This window comes from Periophthalmus magnuspinnatus, chromosome 22, assembly GCF_009829125.3.
Source record: "Periophthalmus magnuspinnatus isolate fPerMag1 chromosome 22, fPerMag1.2.pri, whole genome shotgun sequence".
Lineage (NCBI taxonomy): Eukaryota > Metazoa > Chordata > Actinopteri > Gobiiformes > Gobiidae > Periophthalmus > Periophthalmus magnuspinnatus.
In genome coordinates, this window is record NC_047147.1 from 13,331,797 (window position 1) to 13,359,522 (window position 27,726).

Below are 27,726 nucleotides of genomic sequence, written 5' to 3' on the forward strand. Positions count from 1 at the left end.
CAGGTCTTTATTTGCGTGTACTTATCATTAGAAGCATTCGGGATAAAGATATCCAATGTCCGCTAAGTTACTGGGAATACACAACATACTATGTTGTTCTTCATTTATTCCATTCTTCTTTGGGTGATTTGGGTGATTTAAACAGGAAAACTGAACAAGACAGTGATCTTAAGGGTCACAGGGGCCCATAGCTTTATTGTAATGCAGAGGTAGACACACAGCTTTTGTGACCTCATATGAGAGAGCATTTGACAGGCATGGACTTGGACACGATCGTGTTATTCCTGGTCAAAGATAAGAGCAGATTCAGCACTTTGTTTGCTACCTTTCTTATAGCATTTAAGTCTGCAATTTAAGCCTGAATAAAGTGATTTCACGGTGTCACCAACAGATGGCAGTAGGCTATAAATTGTTTCAGAATACAGACGACTGAACAGTAAATTTGAGTAATGGTAGTGTGAAAACAAACAGATATAATAATCTGATTTCAGTAAAATATGTTAGGTGATTACTGATAAATAGATCTAAATTTGAGAAAGCCTTTAGAAAAATTACATCAAAGAGGACTAATTCAAGTCTGAGATATAGGCTACTGAAAGGCTTCTTACATGCACTTTGCCTACTGTTTAAGGAAAGGAAAACTCTCAGTCCTCTGCAAAGATGATTAAAAACTATCTATCTATCTATCTATCTATCTATCTATCTATCTATCTATCTATCTATCTATTAATGTATCTATTTATATAGATACATTTATATATATATATATATACACACATTTATATATATATATATATATATATATGTATATATATATATATATATATATATATATATATATATATATATATATATATATATATATATATATATATATATATATATATATATATATATATATATATATATATATATATATATATATATATATATATTTATTATTATTATTATTATTATTATTATTATTATTATTATTATTATTATTATTTATTTATTTATTTATTTATTTCGGAAAGTCTACGAGAAAATGTAATGGGAAATTTACTTTGAGGGTGGGCACTCACTGTTGGGTGGAACTTTATAAACACCGCTATAGTTTCGTTCAAGAGACATGTGTAAAATGTCACATCAACTCAGAACATATCAGCTATTACATTAAAAAGTGACAAAGTAGGGACGGTTTTAATAGCAGTCATTTTCTGGACATTGTTTTTGCGATTAAGACGTTTCGTAAAAATAATGCCCAGATGACCACCGTTGAATGAGTCTCTAATTTGAACCAATCTTGGACGAATAAGGGATTACACCGTCTCATAAAAAAGTGAATGACAATATATTAATAGGCATAGACAAGAACCTCTGAGTTAGATTTGTGTACGTATTTCATTTATTTATTGCATAACTGTGCTCGCTACTCTGCTGAATTGTATAAAGTCCGAGCATTTTTTCTGCTCCCTGAAGGCAGCACCACTCACACGCCTGTGCGCCTGGGAGCTGCGGGACTCGGGGGTTGTGGGGGATTTTAGCCCGGCCTACACTGCTCTAGTCATGCGTGGACAGAGTTGAGAAGTGACTGAAGAGTCCGCTCTGAACACAAACACTCGGCAACTCCGCATCGCCGCTTCAGAAAATGTGACAACGCTTTGACCGTGTTTTGTTTGACTTTTTCGCCACAGTTGGCACACTATTACATTTCTTAAACCGATAGTGGCCTTTTGAAGACAGCATGGAGCCGATAACCAAGTGGATCCCAAAGCAAGTTGTGGAGTGGATGAAAGGTACGTCCACTTTTGGATACAAATGATATGTTTTTGTGAAATAGGTCGCATGACACAGCGTAGCCTACTGTCTGAACTCTTAACCCCGAGCTGCCCATATTATCTGTAGTTTCGTAGATACTGCGCAGAGTGAGTGACAGCATACTTGTGCTGCACAGAGGCACGCTCACAACAATAGAGCTGCATTTTTGAAGCCACTTGAGGCTGTTTGCAACCTCCCAGTGCAGTGTCAGCTCAGCTTTGTTCGACTGATCCTGTTGCAAAGGAGACAGAATACAGACATAATATGGCCAAATACAGCATAATCTGGCAATAGCCTACAGTTATATACTTTTACTTGTAGCCTACATGTAGAAATAAGCTCATAAGTGGGGAGATATGATTAACGTGTAAAAAGTGTCTGTGTGGCACTTTGACAACAAGTACTGTGTATTCTTGTCATAAAGTTATTTCATGATGGGAAGAGTCCACTGTTCATCAAGTGTCACCTCACCTTTTGTGACAGTTCAATATAATTCTAAAAGGAAGTGGCATCACATAAAACTCATGGGTTTCAGAATTTCAGGAATTCTTGCTTAATGACACTGACATCATTATTAGTTTTTGAACCTGACCTCAGTCACGACTTTGGTATGTCTACTGTGCACTGTAAAAACTTCATGTCAACCAATGGGTGGAAGTTATCCTGGTGCTGTCATAAACACAGCCATTGTACTGTGTATATTGTAAGACTTATGGAGGAATGGTCTGTTTATCTAGCCAGTGAAACACACTTTCCTCTCAGACATTTGCATATTATAGCTCATTCACATATCACAGTAGGGCTGAGCGATATGGTGATAAAATTGTGATTTCATCTCTGTGATGATATGCTATTTTGGTCATATTGTGTTGTACGAGTTCTCACAGTGAAGTTATTTTAAAGTGTACATTAATGTGATAAAACGAATATTGTGATCTGGCTGTGATTTATTTTATTTTATTTTATTTTTTTGCCATATCGCCCACCTCTATGCCACAGTCACCCCTAGTGGCTTCCCTGGCCTGTGCTCCCAGCTGGGGAGCTAAAGGCGATTGTGTGTGGTGCTTAGCCTCTGTGTGCCCATTGAAAAGAGCTGTCCATGGCTTGCTGGGACACAGGATTAGTTGTCCCAACTGGCTCCAATGCATTCAGTCAAGTGAAAATCTGACTCAGCAGTTGTCCCCAAACCACTGGATTTGCAGACTCTTGCAAACATTCCCTCTGTGAACTAGTGACAAAGATAGCAGTCTGTTACTTTAATTCCTATAGACCTTTATCAATTATGTTGCTTTGAAATGACAGCCAAAATACTGCTTTCACTGCACTGTTATGGTTTGAAAAGCAACTATAAGTCTGGGAGGCATTGGAGTACGATACAACTGCTTCAGTAATTGAATACACTACAAGCAACAACTGTAGCTCTTATAACTGTCATCTACCATTTAAACATGTAATGCAATACTTGTTGTGTGCTGCATGCACAACTTTGAGTGAGGTATTTTGAGGCTAAACTTTTTAAACCTGTGAACAATGAAGGATATATCTGTTAATCTATTTTGCAGTGATAAAAATAAATTCATACTCATAAGTAAATTCTCATTCTACTGACCCACAAAACTGTAGAGTTGAACTAAAACAAGTGCTGTTATTGTCTGCTTGGTGTCTGGTTGTGACAGTCTGCTAAAAGTTGTATTAGTCTTAAACAGAACTTAATGCAGCCTTGTGGTTCACTTTGCCTCAGGTTGTTTTCCAGTTACACAGGGGTTCTTTTGTGTATTGAGACAGTTAATGACTTACATTGTTCGAGGGGCTCAAGCACAGTAGCTGGTGGATGTTTATTACAAGTGAAAGGGCTTTTGTTTTTTGACTTAAAACTCAATTGTTTTTCAGAAGTGCGGATGCCCTGAAGAGTATTTCGTTTAGCATTAGCTCTGATCCTTTAACAGGACATGTGGTGTGGTGTGATGGCTAAACCATATGTCGTGTATAGCCCTTTAACATGCTGGCTTCTTTAGTACATTTTAATGAGAGTATGTAAATGGCCTTGCTACTTTGTTATGACTCACACTTTGTTATTGCATGCTGTACACAGTCACATGTTTCTTGTTATTTGCTAAATAAGGTCCTTGCTCTACATTAGGGAAGCTGAAATTAGCAGGTTCAATGAACCAGGACTGGTTGGTTCATTAAGCTCAAGTCTAGGTGTGGCATCTCATGCTGAAATCCCAAATTATAAATCCATTAATTATTTGCAATTATTGACAGATTTTCCCCTTGTTTTGCTGGATATTTTTGGTTGCTGGGGAATACGTCATTTCAGGCTTAAATGCAACTCTTTGAATTTCACTTAGGTGCCAAGAAGTTAATTAGCCTGTCAGGAAGGTAGCAAACAAGTGCGGAGTGTGCTTTCATCTTTGACCAAGAATAACAGGATTGCGTCCAAGTCCGTGCCTGTCAAATGCTCTCTCCTATGAGGTCACGAAGATATCACTGAATATCTCTCTGCATTACAATAAAGGTATGCGCCCTGTGACCCTTATGATCACTATCTCGTTCAGTTTCCTGTTGAAGTATCTTACAGTAACTCCCACCTTTGTCCATTACCTATTTTTTTTAGCTATTCAGTTCTAGTGTTATCCTATTGTGTTGTATTGATGGGTTGATAACTGTTTAGCTTTGCTCCTGAACTGGTCTTTTTGGATTTTAGACTGCGCTGAAAGATGATTCCCCCTGGGGAAAGTGGACTCAATAGAGTTCCAACACTGTCTGTCCCTGCACTGCCTGTTTCTCACACAGCCCCATGTCACAGCCCTATAGCCCTGGGATAGTGAGCATATGGGAACTTGTGCAGAAATGATCAATAATTAAAAGCTATCCAAAAATTCAAAGGAGTGCTAATGTCTAAAGTGATCACATAGTTGCTCTCTGTGTCACCCTAAATCAGTTTAAATTTGCATTTGTTGTCCACTGAGTGTCCATTAGAACAGGAAACCAGATCAGTGTCTCGGGTGTGTTCCTGCCAGCTGGAAATACACCAGAATGCCTTTTTTATTCAAATTTAAAATGTGCATTGCAAATCCCTTGGCTTGCCTCTTGTTGTAGTGTGTTGGTCTGTCAGATGACCTGCTTAAGCTATGGGAATATTGTGTTATAGTGCAACGTGAGGGGCTCTGTATAGTTTTTAGAAGCATCGAGTTAATTCACATCAGGCAGATTGGTGAGGTTATTTCAGTGCAATAATGTCTGAAACATAACATTACGTCCCTATAAGGTTTTATCTTAGAAAAACTTCCAACCTTGTGTTCTAGATCCCCACAACCTTCAAATTGTATTGCTCCTAGATATGTGAACTAAATCTTTGCAGTTCTAATCACAATTGCAATATTTGTCTGGAAAAAAATATAGGATAATATTTCCACACTTATTCTTAGGTCATATCATCAAGGGCACTGTGGTATGCCAACCATCAGAGAAAGTGTTGGTAGTGTCTTCAAAGGATTGCTAATGCCTACATGGTCTGATAACCACAGAACACGAAAGGCATGCAGACGTGGGCTGCACTTACCAAACCAACAGTCCAAAGAATGAGCTGTCAAAACACGTGTCCCTATTGTCCAGACACCGTACAGGACCAGCACTTACTTTTTACCTAGAGCCTAATGACATTATGAATTTAAAGTAGATTTATGAAGTGCTGGTGTTAGGAGCAGCACACAGGCTCACTATAGCATGGCATTTGGGAGAGTGCCAGAGCAGAGCTACTTTAGAGCATGTTCAGACTAGTCCATGTTTCCTGTCACCAGCACAGAGTGAAGTTCCAGCTGGTGCTATGTTGTGTGACTTGCAACGCATACAGCTACACGAGGTGAAAGTAGCGTACTGCTTCAAAAAATATATTAGTGAGGATTACAATTAGGGTTGTCACACAAAAAAAGAAATGCATAAACTAATTGATACTAATTTTTAGTATTGGTAACCTAATAATAAAACTGAAAATTTTGTCAATAATTGTCAAACCAGTTTTAATGAATATACTGTTAAAGACCAAGATAATAACACTACAATTATTTTGGAGTTAAAAGAGTGTAACCTTTTTATCTTTCTTTAAAACAGTTTGCTTGTTATATCAAATTATATCAAAGAAATTGTCAGCTGTGTCAGCTCTGTATTGTTGGCTGGCTCTGTACATTAGAGAGTGATGAGTGATAAGGAGGGTTAATGGACCAGTCTATGTTTTTACAGACTAGACGGTGCACTGATGAACCTAACCTAAATAGATTCTGTTTATGTTTCATCAGGAATCTCCAAGGCACGTGCCATTGGAGTCAAAGTTTACTGTTGTTTGTGTGGCTGTATAATGGAATACAACCTCTTTAATAGGCCTATGAAGCTGATTAGAAAGTGCCAAGCTTCTGTTTTGATTTGGTTACTCATTGGGAGTTGGTTGAAAATTCCCACTGTACTTTTTTTGAACTTTGAAACTTAAAAAAAAAAAAAGATGTATTTGTTGTCTTTTTTCTCTAGGATAATTTGCGTCATTTTGATCTGACATCAAAGTTCAATGAGGAAATATCTAAAAACAGGGAGTGGTCATTGCTTTGCTTGGGTTTTACAAAGAATCCCCATATTGTTAGTGATGATGCATTACACCTGTGAGCCTCCTTTGTGTCTCGTGCCCATTCTAATCCATGTGTTCATGACTACAGATTTTTCATGAGTAGAGACATGTCTGTCACCTTGCTAATCCATCCGACCTACAACTGAAGCAGGTAAACATACAAGCCACCTGTTTGCAAATCTACGTCTTTCCACTGGTAACAGATATAAGCGTAATCCTTCTAAAAGTTATTTGAAAGTGTTAATAAAATGTTCAATGTGTGTTCTGTTGGCTAAACTAGATAATATCATGGCTTATGTGGCCCGTGGGTGACAAACTGTTGTACTGTCACTGTGCATGACTCACCCACCCACACCTGCACAGAAAACTGGGTTGACTGCCCACAATACTGCAGCCTCCAGTAATGTTTTAGTCTTGGATTGCACAGTTGGGCTACATTTATTGATTTGTGTCACGCATGTGTTAAATTTCCTTCATTTGAGAGTGACAAGGTTTTGTTTTTGAATAGGGATTGTAATTTTGTATTGAATGTACAAACCATGTATACAATTTGACAGGTAAAGTAAAAATTAGCATTGAAACATATTTGATAAAGTGTTCTTTTTGTGAGTGTGAGTCTATCCACAGTTCCAGACATCATTAGCAGATTACAGCACAGGGCACACATGGCCAAAGCCACTAAAATGGTGTTAAGTTGTGAACTACTAGGTCAAAAAACTTTCTATGATTGAACATAAAGGAACACCTATACCACTGCATGCTTGCCTTCTCAGTCTGACTGGCACCACCCACATTTATAGCATGTAGCCATACAAGCAGTGGAAAGTATAAGATGATTTAAAGAAAATGAAGCCTTATACCCGTCTTTACCATGTCTACCCCGCAAAACCAAATAAGCATTGTCACAGATCATAGCAGCACAATGCCCACTAAGTTTAGCTGGCTCCTTGTGGTGCTGATGCGTCTGTAAAAAGTGCTCTATTCCCATGGCCTTCTAAATGAGTTGAGGCCATTTCCTGCTTCAAGCTCTGCTCATCTTTATTGTGGTTCTCATAGGCAGCCATTATGGGACTGGTAAATGGGTCTGTAATCAGTACATAGGGCCACCCTGATCATACCGCGTAGATGTCATGGGAATAAAATGACGACATGTTTATATCGCCATAGCAATTGCTTTGAACCGTGGTTTAGCCGTAATGGGGGCTTACCTGTTGCACATAGTTATTTTCTGATGCCTAACTTGTCCGTCTCCGCGTCTGCACTTAGTTTCTCACCATTTGCGAGGCTCCTTGCAAGTTGAGTGGTCTTTAATTATAGTTTTGGCGTTGGGAAATGGTGCATCGGTAGTAGTGTTTTTAAAAGTGCATGCAAGTACTTCTAACTTGTTTGCTTGCTACAGAATGCGATAGCAGTTGTCATGGTACTGTGACTATCTTGGTATATTGTCAGCAAACAACATCAGAAAAATAAAGTTGGAATTGGGCCCAAATGACAAAATAATGGGTGGAGAACTTGTACTCTGGGTGGGGGCGTTTTGGATAGTTTTGTGGTGTAGGCTGCGCTCTTTACAGGCTGTTTATGCTGGTGGTAACGAGCTGTAGATGCCTGGTTGACCAACTGGCCAAGAGAGTGGAGAGTGATGGGTATTTACATGGACTCAAAGGTTACATGGCTAACCCTTAGTATTTTTCTTTTCCTACACCCAAACAGTAGCTCCACTTACATGCACTTGTTGACCTGACTTGCTTGTGAACTCCATATTGTACAGATGAAAATGTCAGACAGGTAAATTTGCTTATAAGCTTTGAGACTTTAGCAGACAAGACTGTCAACAAAAATACATAATCGCCTAAGATGACATTTGAAGTTTATTTGAATGATTAAAGGTCATTTGATGGTTATTTTTTCTATTGCATTCTTGCATATAAGCTGTAAATTGCATTGCAGTGTAGACAGATTAGAGACAGATAATACTGATGTTTCCACTTGTATTTTGTAAGTCATCATCAGGCAATGCTATTTTTTTTGCAGTTTGAGAATCAAAGACGGTATAAGTCATTGTAAAGGTAGGATGCCATTTGGCCACTGATGTATGAAAACTAAAGCAGGAATATTTCAGAATGCTGTGTTATGTAGAAACTAGGTGGGAATTTTGGTATGTGAGATAAAGCTAGTTACGTGGTTTTGCCGTTAGCATTTTAAACCTGTTCATATTGAGAAACTACATGCTGTGTAGGTGTCACCAACCCATTGACCTATAGACAACAAGTTGTTCTCATCTCCATTGTGCCTCCAGCAGTTCGTGTCTATTTGTTTCTTGTCCTATCTTGTTCTCTATGTTTGTGACCCTGTGTAACCATTAACCAAATGACACAAAAAAATTACTTATAACTTCTATCCTGCATGGCAAATTATCTCAGCATATGTCCATGAAAAATGTGACGCAGCCATGTGTGTTAGCCAGAGGTAAGGATTTAGCCTAAGGATCCACTCCATCCGCAACAGTCTTGTGAACTTTGACCCTGAGTCCACCCCCTTTTCTCTCATCAGTCATCGTCCGTCACCTCTGAAGAGACAGAGGTGGCTTTGTGCTCCTCAGCTGCCTCTGCTCACTCAGCCAGGAAGCCCACTTAGCACACGTCACTGGCGTTTTGTAGATGCCAGTGTTGGAGATTATGGTACATGAAGTGAAACACCCTTTGTTGGTCAGAGGAAGTGGTGATAAGATTATAACAGGGTCACCCGGGGTCACAGCCCAGAGAGGAGCCACAACCTGAGTCACTCCGTTGTATATACCTGGATGAGCTCAGAGTAGATGTCAAACACAAGTGTCATACCTCAAGAGGCCATTATATTTATATTATATTTTATGCTGGTCTATTTGAATACTATATAATTATACATATACAATTTTATGTACTTTTTGTGTTGTATCTGACAGTTTCCAGATTAGCATTATTCAATATTCAAATTAGTTATATGTAGGTTTTTCAAATGTACTTCTTGGAACAGATATTGATACTAAAAGAATTAAACAAATGGGACTTTTTCAGAAGTTTGAATGGTCTTGCTCTATATCCTATATTGTATAAAATAAGAGTGTGTTTTACGTGTCTTTAATCGCCTTTGTGGTTCCGTAGTCCGTTTCAAGTACTTTCCTCCATATTGAAAGCAAAATCAAATCTAAAATTTTAATGCTGTGACATTACATCATGAAACATTAATTATGTTTAGTCAGTAGAGGTATCATGTATTCTGACTTCTATTTTAGGAGTTCATAGCACAATAGTGACCCATCCTACTCAGCTCTATACAGAAGAGAACACAGCATCACTAAAGACACTGCCAGGCCTTATCCTCTGCTCCCTATGGACGGGCCTGCCCCGTCTGTGTACTGCCTTTGTTGTTCTCCTGTGAAGTCATGCATTAGAGGCCTGCCCAGAGAGGGAGAAAGAGGAGCTATTTTCTTTCTAATTACAGCACATCCTGGTCCAGGCCGAGACCATTGTACCCGAGTGCTGAGAATTCCCACAATGGCGTTACTCTCTGAAGAACAATGACTGGAATTCCAACTGGTTCCCTGCAGGTTTAGAGGCAAATAAAACCGGCAAAGTTACAGTAGCCCTTACTTTTCTACCCCTACTGGCGTTCCCACTGCCCGACCCACCGGGATACTGGAGCTAGTTACTGTGTCTGCATCATTTCACTGTGTATAAGAGGCTGGGTGGCTTGCTGTTGGGAGGGGTTGAAAGTGGTGAGAGAGTTTTCCCATTCTTTTTGTTGGGGGTGGGAGACTGATCTCTTCTTTTCGAGTGTAATCTACCCGCTGAGAATGGAAATGCTGACGTTCCCAAAGGCGAGGGTGCAAACTGGCCAACATGATCATGTCTTTTAAGCGTGGACCAGGATACCCAAAACCTGATCTGCTGAAATGCAAGGGATTTTAAGTATAGTAAACCCACACTACTTTGTTAAGTGAATGGAGGATTGGACTGGGGTATTGTTTTAGTGGCTTGTTTCAGTGCTCACATACCCCTCATGCTGATAACCTGGTGAGAACATGATCACTGTTTATTGACTAGGCCGAGGTGGGTGGCAGAAGAGCGCTCACGGCAAACGGCAGGTGCTCCGCAGTGTTGCTGTAATTACCTGCTCTTTGTGAATCACTGACAGATCCCCTTTGTGAGTAATGAAGTGTATTGTGGAGTCCCATAGTAATGGTTTATACGCTCTACCACGCAATATGCTGTTTTTATGCTTCTGCCATATTCAAGTGTTCATTTAAAATCGCATATCTTGATTGTGTAAAACGTTTGAACTTTTATTGGTTTGGATTTTGTGCAGTCCTCCAGGTAGGTTGCAGAGTTATGTTTTAAAGAAATTTGGTACACAATATCAAATTCTTACAAAATAACTTCTGGTTAAATATCTAGAGATGTTATTGCATCACCTAGAATGTTCAACAGTATGGCATTAACTTATTCCATATATATAAGCAGGTGATGGCGCCCAACCCCCTACCAGAAAAGTTGCATAGTGCACCTTTTAAAATTTTGTTTAATGTTTACTTCCATGTTTAAATGTGAATAATGTGTGTGACTGTAGATCTGGGTTGTTGCTCACATAGTCTGTTTAAATGAGTCATGACTAACTGAGCTATACTCACATTTACCAAATATCAATGCTTGAGGTTCACACATTGTTATCACACAAATGAACATAGCGGCAAACAAGAAGCAGTGTTTGCTTAGTTGAAATTAGGGGAATGTTGAACGTTTTCTCGACTATGTGGTGATGGGAATGCAGTTGACATTGGTGCCTCTACCCTGCAACACCCCCTTTTGCTTTGGTTTAAAGGCATTTGCCAAGTGCTTCTGAGGCCATAAAACTCCTCCAGAGCTTTCATCCCGGGCAGGCTTTTGAAATCATTCACACAGGCTGCATCAGTGCCACCTCCCCTTCAACCAATTCACAATAACCTGACACACTACTAGCCCCTTTCTCAAGTCTTAATGAAAAATGATAGTGGCACAAACACACCCACAACAGGCGTTCATCTAGGCCCAGTAAATGTTTTATAAGCGTTACCTCTATTATTTTGGCTGTGTTAATGGATAGGTCCAGAGGGAGGCTCTAGTGATCTCAGATGTAATGCCATTGTGCTATATTCGCCTGTTCTTTGTCTCTGTAGTTTTTTTTGTAGCTTTTCTGGTTGGCAGCATAGGTATGTTATTATTTTACCTAGAAAATTCCAAAGTCTTGCATTAGTATCTTGAAAAATATGCATTCTTATTGTCAGCGGTGTCACTTCTCTGCAGATGTTAAGAAACGTTCATGCAATTATGCCATTGTAAGTAAGTAATAAGATCTCTGGAGACAAGTAGGTGGCAGACACTCCATCAGAAAAGTTACATAGTGCACTTTTTAATATATTCTGTTGTTTAGCCCTTTTTTACCTACATTATGTCATTGTGTTGCCTGGGATTGCAGATTTTCTAGTACTTCCACCATTTGTATACAAGACAACATCCTTCCACAGGAAATGCCTTTTTATCCCAACAGGAAGGAGAAAGTTTACCCCCAAATGAGCGTTTTGTGTTTTTGTTCTAATCGCATTAGCATGACTTGCCTATGCACCTTTTGGAGTGGACTCATTTCCTCTCTTAATAAGGACTAGGTTACAAAGTTCTGGCCATTAAAGGGTTAAGTTGAAAATTGAGTGAAGTCTTGCCTGGGAATTAACATGCCAAGGAATGAGAGGAATCTAATCAGCCTAACTGGAGCAGACTTGTGTACAGGGTAATGGTTAACGTGTCCTCGTACATTTGCCCCTTGAATCGGCACAGGCTATTTTAGCTCAAGCAAACACTTTGTTCAATGATTAAATCTGTTAACATTAGATTTTATAATGGAATTTTAATGGCCTTGGTCAAGGTCTGGCTCAACAAAAATGAAGTGGCAAGATAATTTTGATATTAATCTTTTACGATTCTATTAACTACTGCAAACACATTCTTTATCAGATATTTATAGAGTTAGTAACACTTTTTTATCATGGCTTTAGAAACTGGCAACTTATTGGTAATTACTTTGACAATTTTAGAACTTGGCCCCAGAGATTTTAATTTTCAGTACTAGTCCTATGCTTGAAAAGAAATTGTATTGTTCTTAGACTTGTCTTGTTGCATTTAATTACAGTTTCTCATTAATAGCTTATGTTTGGGCTAAAAGACACCACTACCTTTATAGTCTGATCTATGTGTGTAATAGTGGTGGAGTGAGAGTTCTGCAGCTGACAGGTCTTGAAAAAAAGTTGGTTCATTCATGTGCAGCTGCCCCTCTGAGCGTCTGTGATGGCATAGACGATGACTGTTTACTTCTACAGCTCAAGAGAAGAGCACATTCCCACACAAGGAGTCACTCAACATTTGTCCTATGCTGTGTTGCTTTATTTTATTAGACAAGTTTATTTTACAGTGCTGTTACCTGAACAGTATTTGGGATATTTGTGGCATTAAAAATGGTAATATGTTCAGGAAATATTTTTTTCTTGAGTAAAATCAGTGTTTATATGCCTAATTTCTGCAGGGAGAGCCTTATAACTTATAAAGCACTTACCATTTTTTTCCATAAGCACACAATATTTAACTAGGTTTATTGACCTCTGCATTTGGTCATTAACGGTCCAACTGAACTGTTACTGGGGTTACAAATAAGAGGGAGGAGGGACATCAGCCTGGCGCGTGCTGGACACTCCCACATGAGCACAAATATAGAATAGACAGCCATTGTTTAACTAGTCTAACGGACTTATAGGCTGTAGCCGTTATGTGCCCTGTTTATTTAGGAAAGATAATGGTCCCACCTGTTCCTTATCTCTACAGCACACACGCACAAACTGCATGGGAAATTGCTAATAAAACTGCTTAAGCTCCACCAGTTATCCCTGCTAATTTGTTTTGGAAGTTGTTACCATACTGAAATATTTCATTTGCTTTGATTGTTTTTTTCAATACACATTTTTTTCATTAAATATTTTTTATGTGTGTGTTTTAGGTCTGGATGATGGCTTGCAACAGTACATCAACAACTTTGAACGAGAGAAGATCAGCGGTGAGCAGTTGTTGAAGATCACACATCAGGACTTGGAGGAGCTCGGGGTTGCTCGTATTGGACATCAAGAACTAGTTTTGGAAGCTGTGGACCTCCTGTGTGCACTGGTGTGTAGATGTCTGCTTATTATTTTGACAACTCAACTGCCCCTTCCCCCTTCATACTATCAATGGCTGCTTACTATGCACGTTTGGAGTTTGTAGAGGAGAAGTGGGGGGGCTTTTTTCCACAATACACAGCAGGGTATAGAACCACAACGCCCAGATCCTGGGGTTAAGAGTTCTACATAGCAATATGAAGCTATGTTAAGTGGCTAAAGGTTAAGCAATAATATATGATTAAAAATAAAGCATCTTGCAATCAAAAACATTTGAGACCAGTACATATAAAAAAAAACAAAAAACAACATGTTCCATCTGAAAAAGAGGCATTTCTCTACAGCACATGGAATCAATTTGGACTTTTATCACTTCCTGAGCCATAAAAGTCCCAGATTGTGGTCCCGTCCCTTTTTTGATCTATCTCAGCGTTTTTGTCTTTATGCTCTCTTAAAATGCTTTGCATTAATCTTATGAGGCAGAGTTATTTTTACATAAAAGAACCATAAAGTTGCTTTCTACAACTTTTTTTTTTATTGTGTATCTAAAAATATGAAATAATACCACAAATTATTCTAATCTTTTGAAGAGGGCTATGAACTTTGAATAATTATTTAGAATTATTTAGACTGCTGCTCAAATGGTGCAAATGTTTTATGCTTTCCACTGATCCCATCACTAAAACTAAGGTCTTGATTGGCTGCTGGGTCAGTGCTACTACAGGGCCCACCAGCAGCACCCAAAATCCAAACATCCTGTTCCAAAATGTTTTTTCTATCTCTGCTTTGTGTTATGTCAGGGACTTCCTCTTTCTACACTAACATTACTAATTACTATTTTTAGCAGTGTTTAGAAGTATTGGATATTTCACGAGGAAAATGTCACCCATATTTTTTCAAATCTGTCTTTTTACATTGTGATCTAAATCACAGATAATAAAGACACAAATAGAGGCTCCTTCTCAGATTTCAGAACTTCGAAGAATTCAAGAGCCACTGCTGTTTTGGGATTTGAGAACATTTCAATTAGTTTACCAGGACCTTTTAGAATTTAATGACTTTTACAGAACTCAAGTGGATCTTTCACTTTGATTTGTTCTAAGACCCCAGTGCCAAGCTATAAGATCAAGAATATTTTCTGTGTATATTAGCCATTGTATATTAGCCACTGAGTTGGAAAACAGCTGGTATGGTTTTGACTTTAGCCTCAGATGTAGAACTTTCAATTGATAATGGACATCTATTTTTGGAGGCTTTTACACATAATAAAATCATGTACTGTAGGTATTAATCTTAACTTTATGGCCATATGGCCTGTCGTCTTGCTCTTAAATGCTTTCAGATGGTGTACATGTACATTTTCTTTCAATGTAATATCGGTACTTATGGATTTGATTGATAGTAATAATATGGGTAAGGGCTGCATAAAGTATTGATACTGCAATACTGAATGACTGATGAATTGATATGTCAATATATTGCATTAACACCATTTGACAAAAATGCACTGTTTTTGAAAAGAATATGTTAAATAAAGATAATTTCATCAATGAAATCAATCAAAAAATGTATCTTAATAATATCGATATTGCTGTATCCTAGACTTGTAATAGTGTAAATAGTCTTGATTCAGATGCATTATAACCTCTACTAATTTAATCGGCATTACCTGTGTGTAACTAGCAAAACCTCTTATTGGATTGTAATCTTTCACGTGATTTGTGAACAGCCCTTAAACTCAAGGAATGCACGTGAACAAAGATAGCCAGGCCCGAGAGGGCAAACTTTTCTTGAGCCTGATAAAAAAAACATGTGATGGTAAATGCACCTTTTATAATAACATGCCCATCCCTGCAAGCTGGATTCATTAGGACTTTTTATGTTAGACCTCACCCAATAATGAACATGGTTACCCTAACGCCTTGAAATGGTTTAAGCATTTTATATTGTATGTAAAGATGATGTTGATCTCTTTCTTGCCTATAGAGTGTAGTTTAGCCAGCAACAAAATTGGCATTGAAAAACATAAGTCAAATTTCATCATTATATAATTTTTTCAGACATCGTTCTGCTTAATCATTGCTGGAATGTTAAGTTGGCGACTGCATTAATGTAAATATTTTTTTTTTTCTATTTCAGAATTATGGGGTTGAGACTGACAACTTGAAGAATCTGGTTACGAGGATGCGAGCTGCTACCAATAGTCTCCACATGGCCACGTCAGATCGCAGAAAAAGCCCTGCTTATGATGGCACCAATCCACGCAAACCACCAAATGACTTTCTCACCTCTGTGGTCGAGCTAATTGGGGCTGCTAAAAGCCTGCTGGCGTGGCTCGACAGGTAATAAAGCCTGGCTACTGATTTGAAAATACATTCACACTGTTATTGGTATGTGGAAATATTCCTGTAAACATCTGGAAAAATGTATAAGTCTATAAAAGCAATATAAAGACAGCTAATGTATTGTCATTGTATTAATCATTGAAACCTATTTTTGGTCAAATGTATGTCATACAGTGAATAACAAACTTCTTATGCAAGTTCTTTGAACATAAAACAGTTTGGAACATTTTAAACTTTTTTATTCAATATTTTTGAAGGATCCATTTCTCCTTTGTGACTTTCTTCTATAATCTTCACTTCCAAGTTGTTATTAGATTCAGCCACAAACCGAAAAATGTTAGAAATGCAGCTGTGGGTTATGGCATGTGTAGCATGATAGCATTGCAACACTTTCATTACTGAGTACAGGCAAGTCCCAAATTGTGCAGTGTTACCTGAGAACAATTACTGTTGTTGACACTTCACACCAAAGATGCAAAATAACAAAATCTAGTACTGGTGTCTGACTCGACTGTCTGTGCCTACAGAACGCCGCTGACAGGAATCAGTGACTTTACAGCCACCAAAAATCAGATCATTCAGTTGTGCCTGGAGCTAACTACCACTGTTCAACAGGTTTGTACAAACTAACTATACTTATGTTTGCAACACATTCTCATGTGGTGAATGGTTTACATGTTTATAGTCTCTAAATATGTTATGGTACATTCCTTCATAAGTAAAATGCATATTTCTATACCATTTTATATAGCATATGCGAAATGGCTATACAAAATTCAACAAGAGCAAAGTTATTGGAAATGTGGTCTGGCAGCCACAGCACCAGTCTGAAGCCAGTTGTCTGAGCACAAATCGTGACTTGAACTTTGGCTGTTTTCTACTCTTGCTGCTAATGAGGACACCCCTCTGTGTGGGGACCCTTTAATGGCAAAGCCTGCCAACTAATGTTCCCCAGGCTGTTGACTCCCTCCTATTTGGTTCCTGTTTTGCTTTCCCAATATGCCTTGAGATGCTTTGGGAGGACCAGCACTTCCTGTGTGTAGGCCTAAACACTGAGAAAAATGTTATCCCATCTTTGGACAATGCTAACTCTTAAAGCAGAACATCCATTTTATCCAAATCACAACATTTCCTCACTGAATTTTTCCACCATTGCTTCAGTACACAGCTGCAGTCTACCTCATAAACCATTCATAAACCATCGGAGTAGATTCAGGCTCATATGTCAAACAAAAGAAGCCTGGATTGGATTTTTTTTTCTTTTAAAATATATTATTTGTATAGTCTACTCGCCTTAAAGAAAGCATAGATTAACAAGCAACTCATTTTACACTAGGGTTAGGGTGCAGGTGGTGTTTTAAGGAGGCTATAGCATCTAAATAAATTCAGTTCCCAGAGTGCACATTTCCTGCCGAGTGTCTGAGGTTTCAGTCGCTGTGGTGATTTACCATGGGTGGCTCGGTCATGGTCATCCAGAGAAAGTGGGGGGGATACACATTTCCCACACTGCCATCTGACATACAGGGGTTAGGGTGTAAAATAAACTCTTGATAGGTGATGAAAAACGCCTTGTAGAACATGAGTGATATGCCCCAACAGCTGGGGGAGGTGAGGGTCATGTGTTTGCCTCTAAAGCACTACATAGAATTCTATATAATAATCATACATTTTTTTCTTTTCTGCGAGATTATAAAAAGGCAGGAAGCACCAACCATCAAGAAACAACACAGTGCTGTCTCATTCGTGGACTTTAGCCAACTATAAGAGCTTTTCACGTTGCAGAATTTATGTCCCCTGGCTGAAGGAAGTCTGTGTATACTTACAATGGGACAAAGTCATAAAAGCTCAAACTCCCTGCCCATCCTGCATCACCTAATGTAGAGGTCACGAGCTCCCTAGAAAGCCCATTTCCCATTGTTTAAGCCTCTTATTTCTACATCAAAGTAAAAGTGTAACTAAAATTGGCAGATTTTAACATTTGAACACACTTTGATCACCTTTTAATTTGGAAAATTAACAATGACGCAATCCTAACTATAGGGTAAGTAAGAGCTATAGTGTACAACTCAGACAAGAAAAGGAAATAGCTCAGGACTTAGTTGGCAGATGGAACATTATTGTCAGACGTTTGCTCCCGATACAGACTGCAATGTCTAACATATTGTGAGTGATAAATGATGGTGTCCTGTGGAGCACATCAGGCTTATGGTGCTATGGTGGTTCTTAGGTGCAGGTTTGTGCTCTGTGCCAGCATAGTCTCTGTTGGCCACTTCATTGCTCAACCTTGCAAATCTGCCCTGGTGTCAGATCAAAGGCTGTGGGCTGCCGTAGACAGTCATCTGATCCAGGCCGGCTGTGGGATCAAGTCCATAATGTGAGGGATCAGCACACATGGGGAATTGTCTATCAGCCCCTCTGCTTTTAGTTGTGATCTGGATTCAGTCCTCTGTGAAGCCAAGTGTTTTGACCAACATATGTTAAAAGGATTATGGCCATGTGAGTTGACTGAAACCAGCAAAAGCCTGACTCAGTTCATCCTGGCTTTGTTAGAAGTACATCATAATACATTGTTTTATTTAAAGCTATCATTGATGTATTTTAGCTCATCTCTTTGCTAAGACAACAAAGTGGTCTGCCAACTGTGAACCATAAAAAGTATGCACTTGGATGTTTTGTACAGGGAAAATCACTGATGCTGTACAAAGTGGTTGTTGGAGAATACACAATATGGAAACATTATCGGGATCCAGCATTTTATTACAAGTTTTCAATTAAAGAAAAAAAAACACAAACAAAACATAGGAGCTAACACAAATCTTTGAAAAACAAAAACATTTTCAAATTGAAACTCTCAACATTATCAAGTTAATCGTCTTCCAACTTGGCTTCTTTTTTTTTTTTTCAATTTATGAATATTTTCTAAAGTCCTTGGCTTTACATCATAATATTTGAAAAACCTCAAGAGGATCTTTTACTTCAGGGCACAGACAAATCTCACTGCTGCTCTCCAAACAAACACATTGTAGGCACAAGTGTATTTGAAAATAGACACTCCCCAGTAGCCTGACAATATACAAGCTATAGAACTGGTTCAGTCTTTATTAGCTGTCAGCGCACACGATTTGAACACAGAGTTGTTTTTCTCCAGGGCACAGGCCTGTACATGTCACCAGTCACTGCAAGGCCCTCACAGAGCCAGTTTTTATTTTACTTTGACTTTGAGCTCACAATGGTGGACCCAATAGAGATCATCCTCTTCTTTGTTTTAGTGACAGTAGTGTTGTACATGTGTTTTGATGGATGGCCTCCCTCGGGCAAGAATAGAGACATTCTCATAAACAGAACACCCCAGTAATATGGAGCCCTTTCTCTGGCTACACAGTTGTCATGGGAGCCTGTTGGTTCAGCTGTGTCCGGGTCCAGCAGGGCTCTGGACACTTGGAGTGGACAGTAGTCACACCACAGCTGAATCTGAAATTTTAGCAACTTTTGCACACCAAGTTAATGTCACCGACAGCCCTCTCAAACCCTGACCACTCACTGTATACCATTGTCATTATAAAGGCAGTGTGGCTGTCTTAAAACACTACCAAACTACTGGATGGGATTTTCTGAACATTATACAGTGAGTTATTGTTTCATGCTATGTCATCTTCACATTGTTTTTATGCTGCACTCACTGTGGTATTTACATGACAGTGTAGTTGAGTGAAACGCATAAACGGCACTGCCTCAGTACAGTTTTGTCAAAGTCGTTATTTCTATTCTAAAGCTGCTTCTGTGGCCTTGGTTTATTTTTCTCAATTCTATATCTGGAATTTTGATTATCACATTTTCCATGCTTTCACCTTATCACCTAGTAACATTTAAATGTACTTTTTTTGTTGTTTACTGCTAAACTTTACTGTTTAGTTAAATCAAATTGTTCACTTTTATGTTTTAGGACTGCAGTGTTTACGAGATGGAAGAAAAGATCCTTGATGTTGTAAGTACACTTAACTCTTCATAAAAAGTTACTACTTAGATCTCATTATTAAGTCTATGGCCCACTAGATTTCATATAGGAAACTCAACACTGCCAATTAGTGACTTTTGTTTTAATTGTCGGATCACTTTTCATAAGGATTCCCATAGAGGGGCTAGTTCTTAACATGTCTTCCTATCAGTTGCTGTATCCTGTCACTGACGATATGCAGGCCTCTTGAGCTAACACTTTCCAAGCATCTTTTCACACATTGTCATAGATATCGTCTTTGTGATGTAATTTCTTCTAACTTAAAGTGCAAATGACCGGTTTTCATATTTTTCTAATTCTTATTTTATATGGTACGACAGTTTCTATGTTAAATATTTATCATAGGTTTACATTGGTCATATGTCTTTAATCAAAAATGGCAGTGACTAGTTGTGCACAAGGAACACAATTTTCTGATAATTTAAACATTTGTAACATGTTTAAATTAGATTAGCTTTGCCCTTTTATATACAGGAAGTGCCTCTACTTATGTCACATCTATTGCCCATGTCCAGCCAACAAGTCAACAAAATTGTCAAACTAGGTAAACGTATGTAAGAAATTTAGTTAAGTATTATATAGATGTTTATACAAAATACAACGATGTTTACTACATTTTAGTGCAGCAAGTATTCTAACTTGGCATGTGCCCTTTAAACTTATAAAAGCACACTTTTGCCTTAGCTCCTTGTTTTTTCATTTTACTATTTGTCTAGCCTTGTTTTTACTGGCCCAGTTCTTTCTTTAGGCTGTATTATCTTGGTGCCATGTGCATATTAGGAAGAGGCGTCACAGAGGAGCCTCTAATTTGGACAAATTGATGTCTTCCTACCCAAAAACAAGCATTAGTGGATGGTGGACACACTATGTAAACTATCTCTGTGTGTTGTGAGGGCATACATCCAGCTAATAGACCACTAATGGCCTCTTTTACCTCATTAAACAACATGAACAAAGGAAGGGAGGCATTTTGTTCATAAGGGTGTCACGAGAAGTGTTTTGTGACCTGTCAAACTTAAACAAAACCGTAACATTTCGGATTAAGTACCTTATTTTTACACCATCTTTTGTTTTGTGTTATATTTTATAGTCAAAGATTCTAAACAACATCTGCGATCAAACCGTGAGAACCACGTCGGATCCCCTGATGAGCCAGTCTGCCTGCTTGGAGGAAGTTCAGCTGACCAACATCAAACCAGGAGAGGGGCTGGTAAGGAATGCTGGGATTTTTTTTTTTTTTTTTTTTTTTGGGACTTCTCCTCTTTCACCCCTAAACTGCATGTCTGTCTACTCCATGTGTTCTCAAGCAAGGAATGTCCGCAATGTGTGTCCAATTGTGACCCCTACATTTATTCAGCCTGTTTGTAGAACCAATAGCAGAAATGATGCAATATTCATATTTCTTTTTTGTGTAGGGTATGTACATCAAATCTACCTATGATGGACTGCATGTTATCACTGGAACCACAGAACATGTAAGTATGGCTTTCGACTCATGCTCTAAAATCTACTGATTTTGCACCCACACAAGATTAATCCAATAGTGGGAATTGTTTTGTTGGAGCACACACGCAACCTCCACATAAGTCTTATCTTTTCCCACACTGACACGAGCTGTGAGTAATGTGCCTACATCAATACCACGGTTTGAATCCTGACGCCTCCGGCCTGGAGTTGTGATTCAGATCTTGAATCATCAATAATAATGACTAGTTAGTCCCAGTAGACGTTGACATTAGTATGACTAAATCTAATATTGTTACATAAAAGTCCCACTGAATTTCTCAAATTTCCAAATATTTCTATTCCATTACCAGTATGTGTCAAATGTGTCTCTTCGGTACATTAGAGATTTATGTTGGTTGAGTTTATATTTTTAGTCCAACTCCTCTGATTTCCACTGTTACTCAAAGTTTCATTCCAATCGAATCAAATTAGCTTAATTAGCTAAAATATTTTTTCAACAGTCACCAGCAGACTTGAGCCGTAAAATCCACGCCGGTGACGAAGTGATCCAAGTAAATCAACAAACAGTGGTGAGAGTTTAAATTTCATTTCCCATCTTTGTCATCCACATTTATGATGCTGCATCTGTCAGAACATTTTCATCTCACAAGCATTGAGTTGCATTTTGAAATGAGTCATGTTCTCTTTCAGGTGGGATGGCAGCTGAAAAACCTCGTCATGAAACTTAGGGAGGACCCCAAAGGTGTGGTGCTACTGCTAAAGAAGAGACCTACAGGGACATCAGGGTTCACTCCAGCCCCACTGAAGAACATGCGCTGGAAGCCTCCTGTGCCACAGGTAGTAAACATGTCCTGGAGACTGGCGCTGCTTTCATGTGGAGAAATTTGCAGAGCTTGTATGTCTAGTCATTATAGACCAATTACCACAGGTTTAGGGAGTTGGTTCCAAAAGGACAAGTTGAGACAAGTGTCGCACTGAACCACCCATCAGGAAAGCCTGTTATGAGCAAAAACAAAGGGATATAAACTATGATTCAAGTGTTATGGAGAGAGTGTTACGCAGCAGGAACAGAAAGTCACTTAGACCTGCTTAAAGTGACTTGCCCCTGATCATTGCATTGGATATGAGCTTAATAGGCTCATGTTATCACAAGAAACTGATGTTGTTCAAATGTGAACCTTTTCTTGTTAAAATGAAAAACTGATGTTTTTAAAACGTGAGACTGAAGTTGTTAAAACCTTGTAATGATTATGTTTAATGAAAAACACTTCTATGCATACCTTCATAAATTTGCACAGAATTCCTTGCAACAACATCTAGACCCAAGCAATGATTTGAATGCACTCCAAATTATGGGTTTATCCAAGCACAAGGCAACATGGTTAAAATCTTTAAAAATGTGTACAGCACAAATATATAGCTCATTGCTTTGTGCTATTCTCATTCATGTGAATACCTTGCCTCTTGGGACTTCTTCCTCGGTCCTACCTCATCAGAGAGGAAGACAATATGCTTGTTGTAGACTAAAGATCCAGGCTCTGACATTGTATTTGTGTGTCCTGAGAAAGCAAGATGAGCCTTTATCTGATAAGAGTGTGTTTCTCAAAACAACAAAGTCACTCTCAACAAAAAAGAGGGCAATGTCAACTCGTCTTCCAGTATCTTGTTCTGGTCTTGGATATCAGAGGGAGACATCTTAGTTTATGCATGATAGAAAGAGCAAAATTACTCAGCCGGATTCACAAGCAAAAACACATACACACATTGGAGGTTCTTTTAGCACATGGTGTAACATTAAACATAGCATTTAGCTGTAATGTGATTGCCTCCAAGTACAAGCTGTATATTTAGTCAAGCGCACAGTGTTGTTTGGTGTTAGGGTAACATAACTGTGGTGAATGAGGACCATTTTTAACTACATGTTTTGCCTGATATTTTCAGGCACACTTAGTTTTTCCATACCTCAAACAAGAAGGCTTATACATGCATTTAAATGTCTCACCACAAGTCCTCCCAGTTCCAGAGCAGCCATCTTTAGCGATAATTCATGTGTCTCAAAGGAGCCTTGATTTGCTGTTGATGGTGCTGTTAAATTTACATGCTTGTGTTTTATTTTCCAGAATAATACCTCACTGATCAGAGGCCAGTCCCCGTGCGATTCTGCAAACGGATCAGCCAAAAAAGAAAAGCCAGCCATTTTGGATCTGTACATTCCTCCACCTCCTCAAGTGCCATACAGTCCAAGGTGAAACACCATTTAATATTATGTCTTAGTCAATTGGTAGTAGTAAGAACAATAACCAAGCAATTTATCAAAAGTTTCATAGGGGTCAGAGGGCATGCACTACGTTTCAGTGCTTCTAGTAGTTCACCTTTGACACATTTCCTCACCCGGGCCTTTGAGGTTGCAGGATAATGAATGTTTACTTACAGCTCTATTTGTTGGTGTGTAGGTTACTATTGCTGACTAAAGCCTTACACAATGTTTCTTCCTCCACACAGAGAGAGCAGAGCGGACACCTTCGCCAGCATCAGTAAAAGACCAAAGGGCTCTGAGTCACCAAACTCTTATTTAGACCAAGAAGGCAAAAATCTTTACAGCTTTGGAGACTATGACAAGCTAAGCGTCCCTATTGAAGCAAAAGTAGTACAGCCCAGACGGAGGGAGCACAAGCCTTCGAGAGGTCAGTTTTATACAAGTGAAATTTATGGCTGAAATATTTGGGATAAAGTAAACTAATGTAAAACTTGTTTTTTTAGGCAAGCCAAGGCCTCTTTCTATGCCAGTTGATACATGTGTTGGACTATATGATCCCTATGCTAAACCATGGGCACAAGGAAGAAAAGGTATAGTTTGACATAGTTTTCTTATTTCCTTCAAATATAAACCTCTAAAATTTAAAATTTCAACTTGCTTTTGACAAACAATTATTTTTGTCTCGAAGGTGAAGATCTTTTGTATAGATACCTCAGCAACGAGAGGATTCCAACCATTGCAGAGGAGGTGACATCCTTGTCACCGCCCTACAGGCCAACGGGAGATCGACATCTGGTCAGAGTGGACCACATCAGGGGCAGTCGCTACTACTCCAACTCGGAACTTCACAACAGCGCCACGATCCCTTATCAGGAGGACATCAAAAAAGCCCCCGTTACTCAGGTCTCTAAGCGCACCACAGCAGAACGCTCACTACTGGTCAGTTGGATCACGCGGCTTAAGCTATTGACTCACTGATGATGCACTTCCTGTCCGGGGCTTCCTGTTCCTGTCTTGTGTCTTCCTCAGTGCCTTCTATTAAAATACATGAAGCTGTATTTTAGCAACTATGGGCTTTCTCACACTCCCCTCTCACTGACCTCCCATGTTTCCCTGGTGTCACTAGCACTAGCAACTACTACTCTTCAACAAACCCTGCTTAGTAGAACTTACTGTTTTTGTCATTACACATTTAACACCCTCCATTTGCCCTCCATGTGTCTCATTGCAAGCCCCATCCCAGCCTCAAGAAGGACTTGTTCAGGTTTAGGACGCTTTGGCCACTTCAGGTCATCTATGGACTCTTCTGTACATACTAAGTTAAATATGATCTTTTTTGCTCTCTGGTTATTTAAAATCCACCACCTGCCTGATATTTCCTTAATTATTGGTTTAAGTTGCATTAACGGTTAAGACATTTTCAAACTGTGTATTCTGTTGGTGGATCAATGTTTATTTACTTTACGTGAGTTTTTGTGCACAATATTTGCCAATGGTTGCCTCTTGAAACCTATGCATATCTCTTGAAATATTTGAGTTAAAACTGATAAAGCTGCCTTGGTGGGGAATGTTCTTTTGTCACTGGTAAATATATTCATTTAAAGCTATGCATTTATTTCAGTTGAGGTTGTGTTGTGATATGCTTTACAAACTGGCTCACCTTTAAAGGGCCTATACAAACAGCTGGTTCACAGTAAAAACTGGTTTTGGGAAGCCAGTGTTTTGAACCAACCTTTACGGTCAATGACCTACTATGAGTTCAATAGGAAAGACAAATATGACAGTATTATTTAAAATGATAGATAAACCATGTCTGTTTTGCTTTATCTGCTTTTTGTAAGATGTGCATAGCATTATTAAAGGTTCCGTTGACTTGATAAATTTTTGTATTGTCTTTATTTTTATGAAGTTGTGCAGGACGTATGCTGGATGTTGCATTTACACAGTACTATGTACTAAGAACTATGTATGCTTATGCATAAGCCTACCGCCCTGCTTTGACTTTTGTCTCTGAAACAATAGCTTTGACTTACCATTTGCTTGCATATAAAATGTTTTTGCCTGTGAAGCGTCCATCTACTATCTACTAGCTTGTATTTCAGCTGGGGTCCCATATGGTTAGACAGGTTGCTCTACTTGAAGTGTTATCCCTGCACATATGTTAGCTTCTAAATGTTTAAATGGGAGCTTAGGGTTACCTACTGTGACAGCTTTCACCTTTTGTTTTTGGTTATTGATTTGACAAAGCATGTGCCTGAGAGGGAATACCAGAAAGCACCTTTTATCATTGTGGCCCTTCTCTACTTTTGCTGTGCATGATTGTATTGATTGAGAAGGCTTCTACTCACTTTTATTTCTCTGCTGCTTTGCTGCACTCAAGTTACCTGGTCATTAATTTGCACTTTCTGCATATCTGTGGACTGCCTAAACACTACCTGCATGATTTCTAACCTAGCACTAAGACTGCTAACCATTAACATATTATGGCTACATGGCTCCAATCTTCACAAAAGATATTCTTAGCGAAGTGCATGTTTAAGCACAAATTGTTGAATACCTGAGTATGTGGAAATCATAGACACATGAATACATTTTAATACAGATACAATCATTTTACAATAATAATGGCAAATGCACTTAATTATAATGCAACCAAATTAAGACTACGCAAAAAATCCTTGGCTTGGCTTTCTTCCTGTGTTAACCCACTCATTCTTGTATCGCAGGGACTCGACTGGCACTCTAGCAGTGACTTCCTGAACCGGTGAGTGCCTCTGTCACACCAAAATATGCTGTGATGAAGCTGATAGGTCAAAGTTGAAACATAAGAGCAGGGTGGGTCCAATTCTTCAACAGGGAGGAACTTTCTTGTCAGCCATGGAATCCCTTTAAAACCAGACTCGGGGTGCAAGGGCAGTGGGTGGCCAACTGTTAAGACATGGGAAAGTATTTGATAGACATCCAGGCTCAGGTGAAGTATGGCAAGCAAACTGTGTGTTGTTTGTAGTCGTGGTAATTGTGATGGTAAGGTAGTTATACTCAAAGTAATATTTTTTGATCCATATTCCACCTATAGTATGTAATAATTTTTGAAGTAAATGGCAATTTAGCTTGCTGGCCTTACAAATATAATGGAATTATACATGTCACAATAGATCAGTACAAATTGATATTTACAAATTCATACAACAGAAGTTCAATTGCTGGCCCCCAATGATGATGTAATGAGCCACACTTGTGCCGCCCACTTGCAGCACATTTCCACATTCGGAAATATCCTCTCAAATGCCACTGTGTTATGAATCATTTGTTTCTGCCGGTGGGGTGCCAATTCTATTAATATCTACTAAACATATGACAACATTAGAAAATACTGTTCTTATATATATATCTATATTTATATATATTCCTATAATATTCTTTACATAGTGTGAACCATTTCTCATTGATATTGCAGTACTGGGTAATAACCCTTTAGTTTATTTTCAATTATGGCACACACAAAAGCCTTCCATTTGTTTCACGCCCGATGTTAGCTCATTATTCACAGTTGGAGGATAAAGATGCTGTTGTGAATTTGGGGGATGAGCAACAGGTGACTCATTCACTGCTGTGATTATGTGACAACTGACACAATCTGAATGGCACAAGATTTAATAATGTGTCAGAACAATTTTGGCTTCTTGTCTAGAACGATTTTCACAGCTTCCATATAGTTTAAATGGGCCATATATTTGTGACTGTGCAATAGGTTTGGTGAGTGCGAATGGGGCTAGGAAAGTATTCAGAAAGGTTAGTAATGAAACAAAGTCTGAATGCGAATTCTGACTCATCTCGGAGTGATAAACACATGTGATTTTTGAGACAAAAACCTAAAATGTTTGTAATTGTGTCAAATTCCAAAATATTAAATTAATTAAAAGATAAACAGCCTATTTTAATGTATGTGTTTCACATGGTAACCTATTGCATATTTCTAATTGGAGTCACTTTGTCTTGGATGTTATCTCTAAA

The 27,726-nt window shown here is 38.6% G+C and overlaps 1 protein-coding gene across 1 annotated transcript; it reads left to right on the forward strand.

Moving 5' to 3' along the window:
* The first annotated feature begins 1,519 nt into the window (after nt 1-1,519).
* Nucleotides 1,520-25,593, forward strand: LOC117390242 (connector enhancer of kinase suppressor of ras 3-like). Its single transcript, XM_033987937.2, has 13 exons — nt 1,520-1,778; nt 13,475-13,638; nt 15,768-15,970; nt 16,501-16,588; nt 19,917-19,958; nt 21,079-21,198; nt 21,404-21,463; nt 21,956-22,024; nt 22,146-22,292; nt 23,576-23,700; nt 23,958-24,139; nt 24,216-24,302; nt 24,401-25,593. The coding sequence occupies exons 1-13, from the start codon at nt 1,727-1,729 to the stop codon at nt 24,688-24,690; spliced, it is 1,629 nt and encodes a 542-aa protein (XP_033843828.1). The 5' UTR covers nt 1,520-1,726; the 3' UTR covers nt 24,691-25,593.
* Nucleotides 25,594-27,726: the final 2,133 nt, after the last annotated feature.

Coding starts and splice junctions, on each gene's coding strand:
- LOC117390242 (XM_033987937.2), top strand. CDS start 1,727: ATGGAGCCGATAACCAAGTGGATCCCAAAGCAAGTTGTGGAGTGGATG. Junction 21,464..21,955: donor TCACTGGAACCACAGAACAT/GTAAGTATGGCT, acceptor TTTTTTCAACAG/TCACCAGCAGACTTGAGCCG. Junction 23,701..23,957: donor CAAGTGCCATACAGTCCAAG/GTGAAACACCAT, acceptor TCCTCCACACAG/AGAGAGCAGAGCGGACACCT.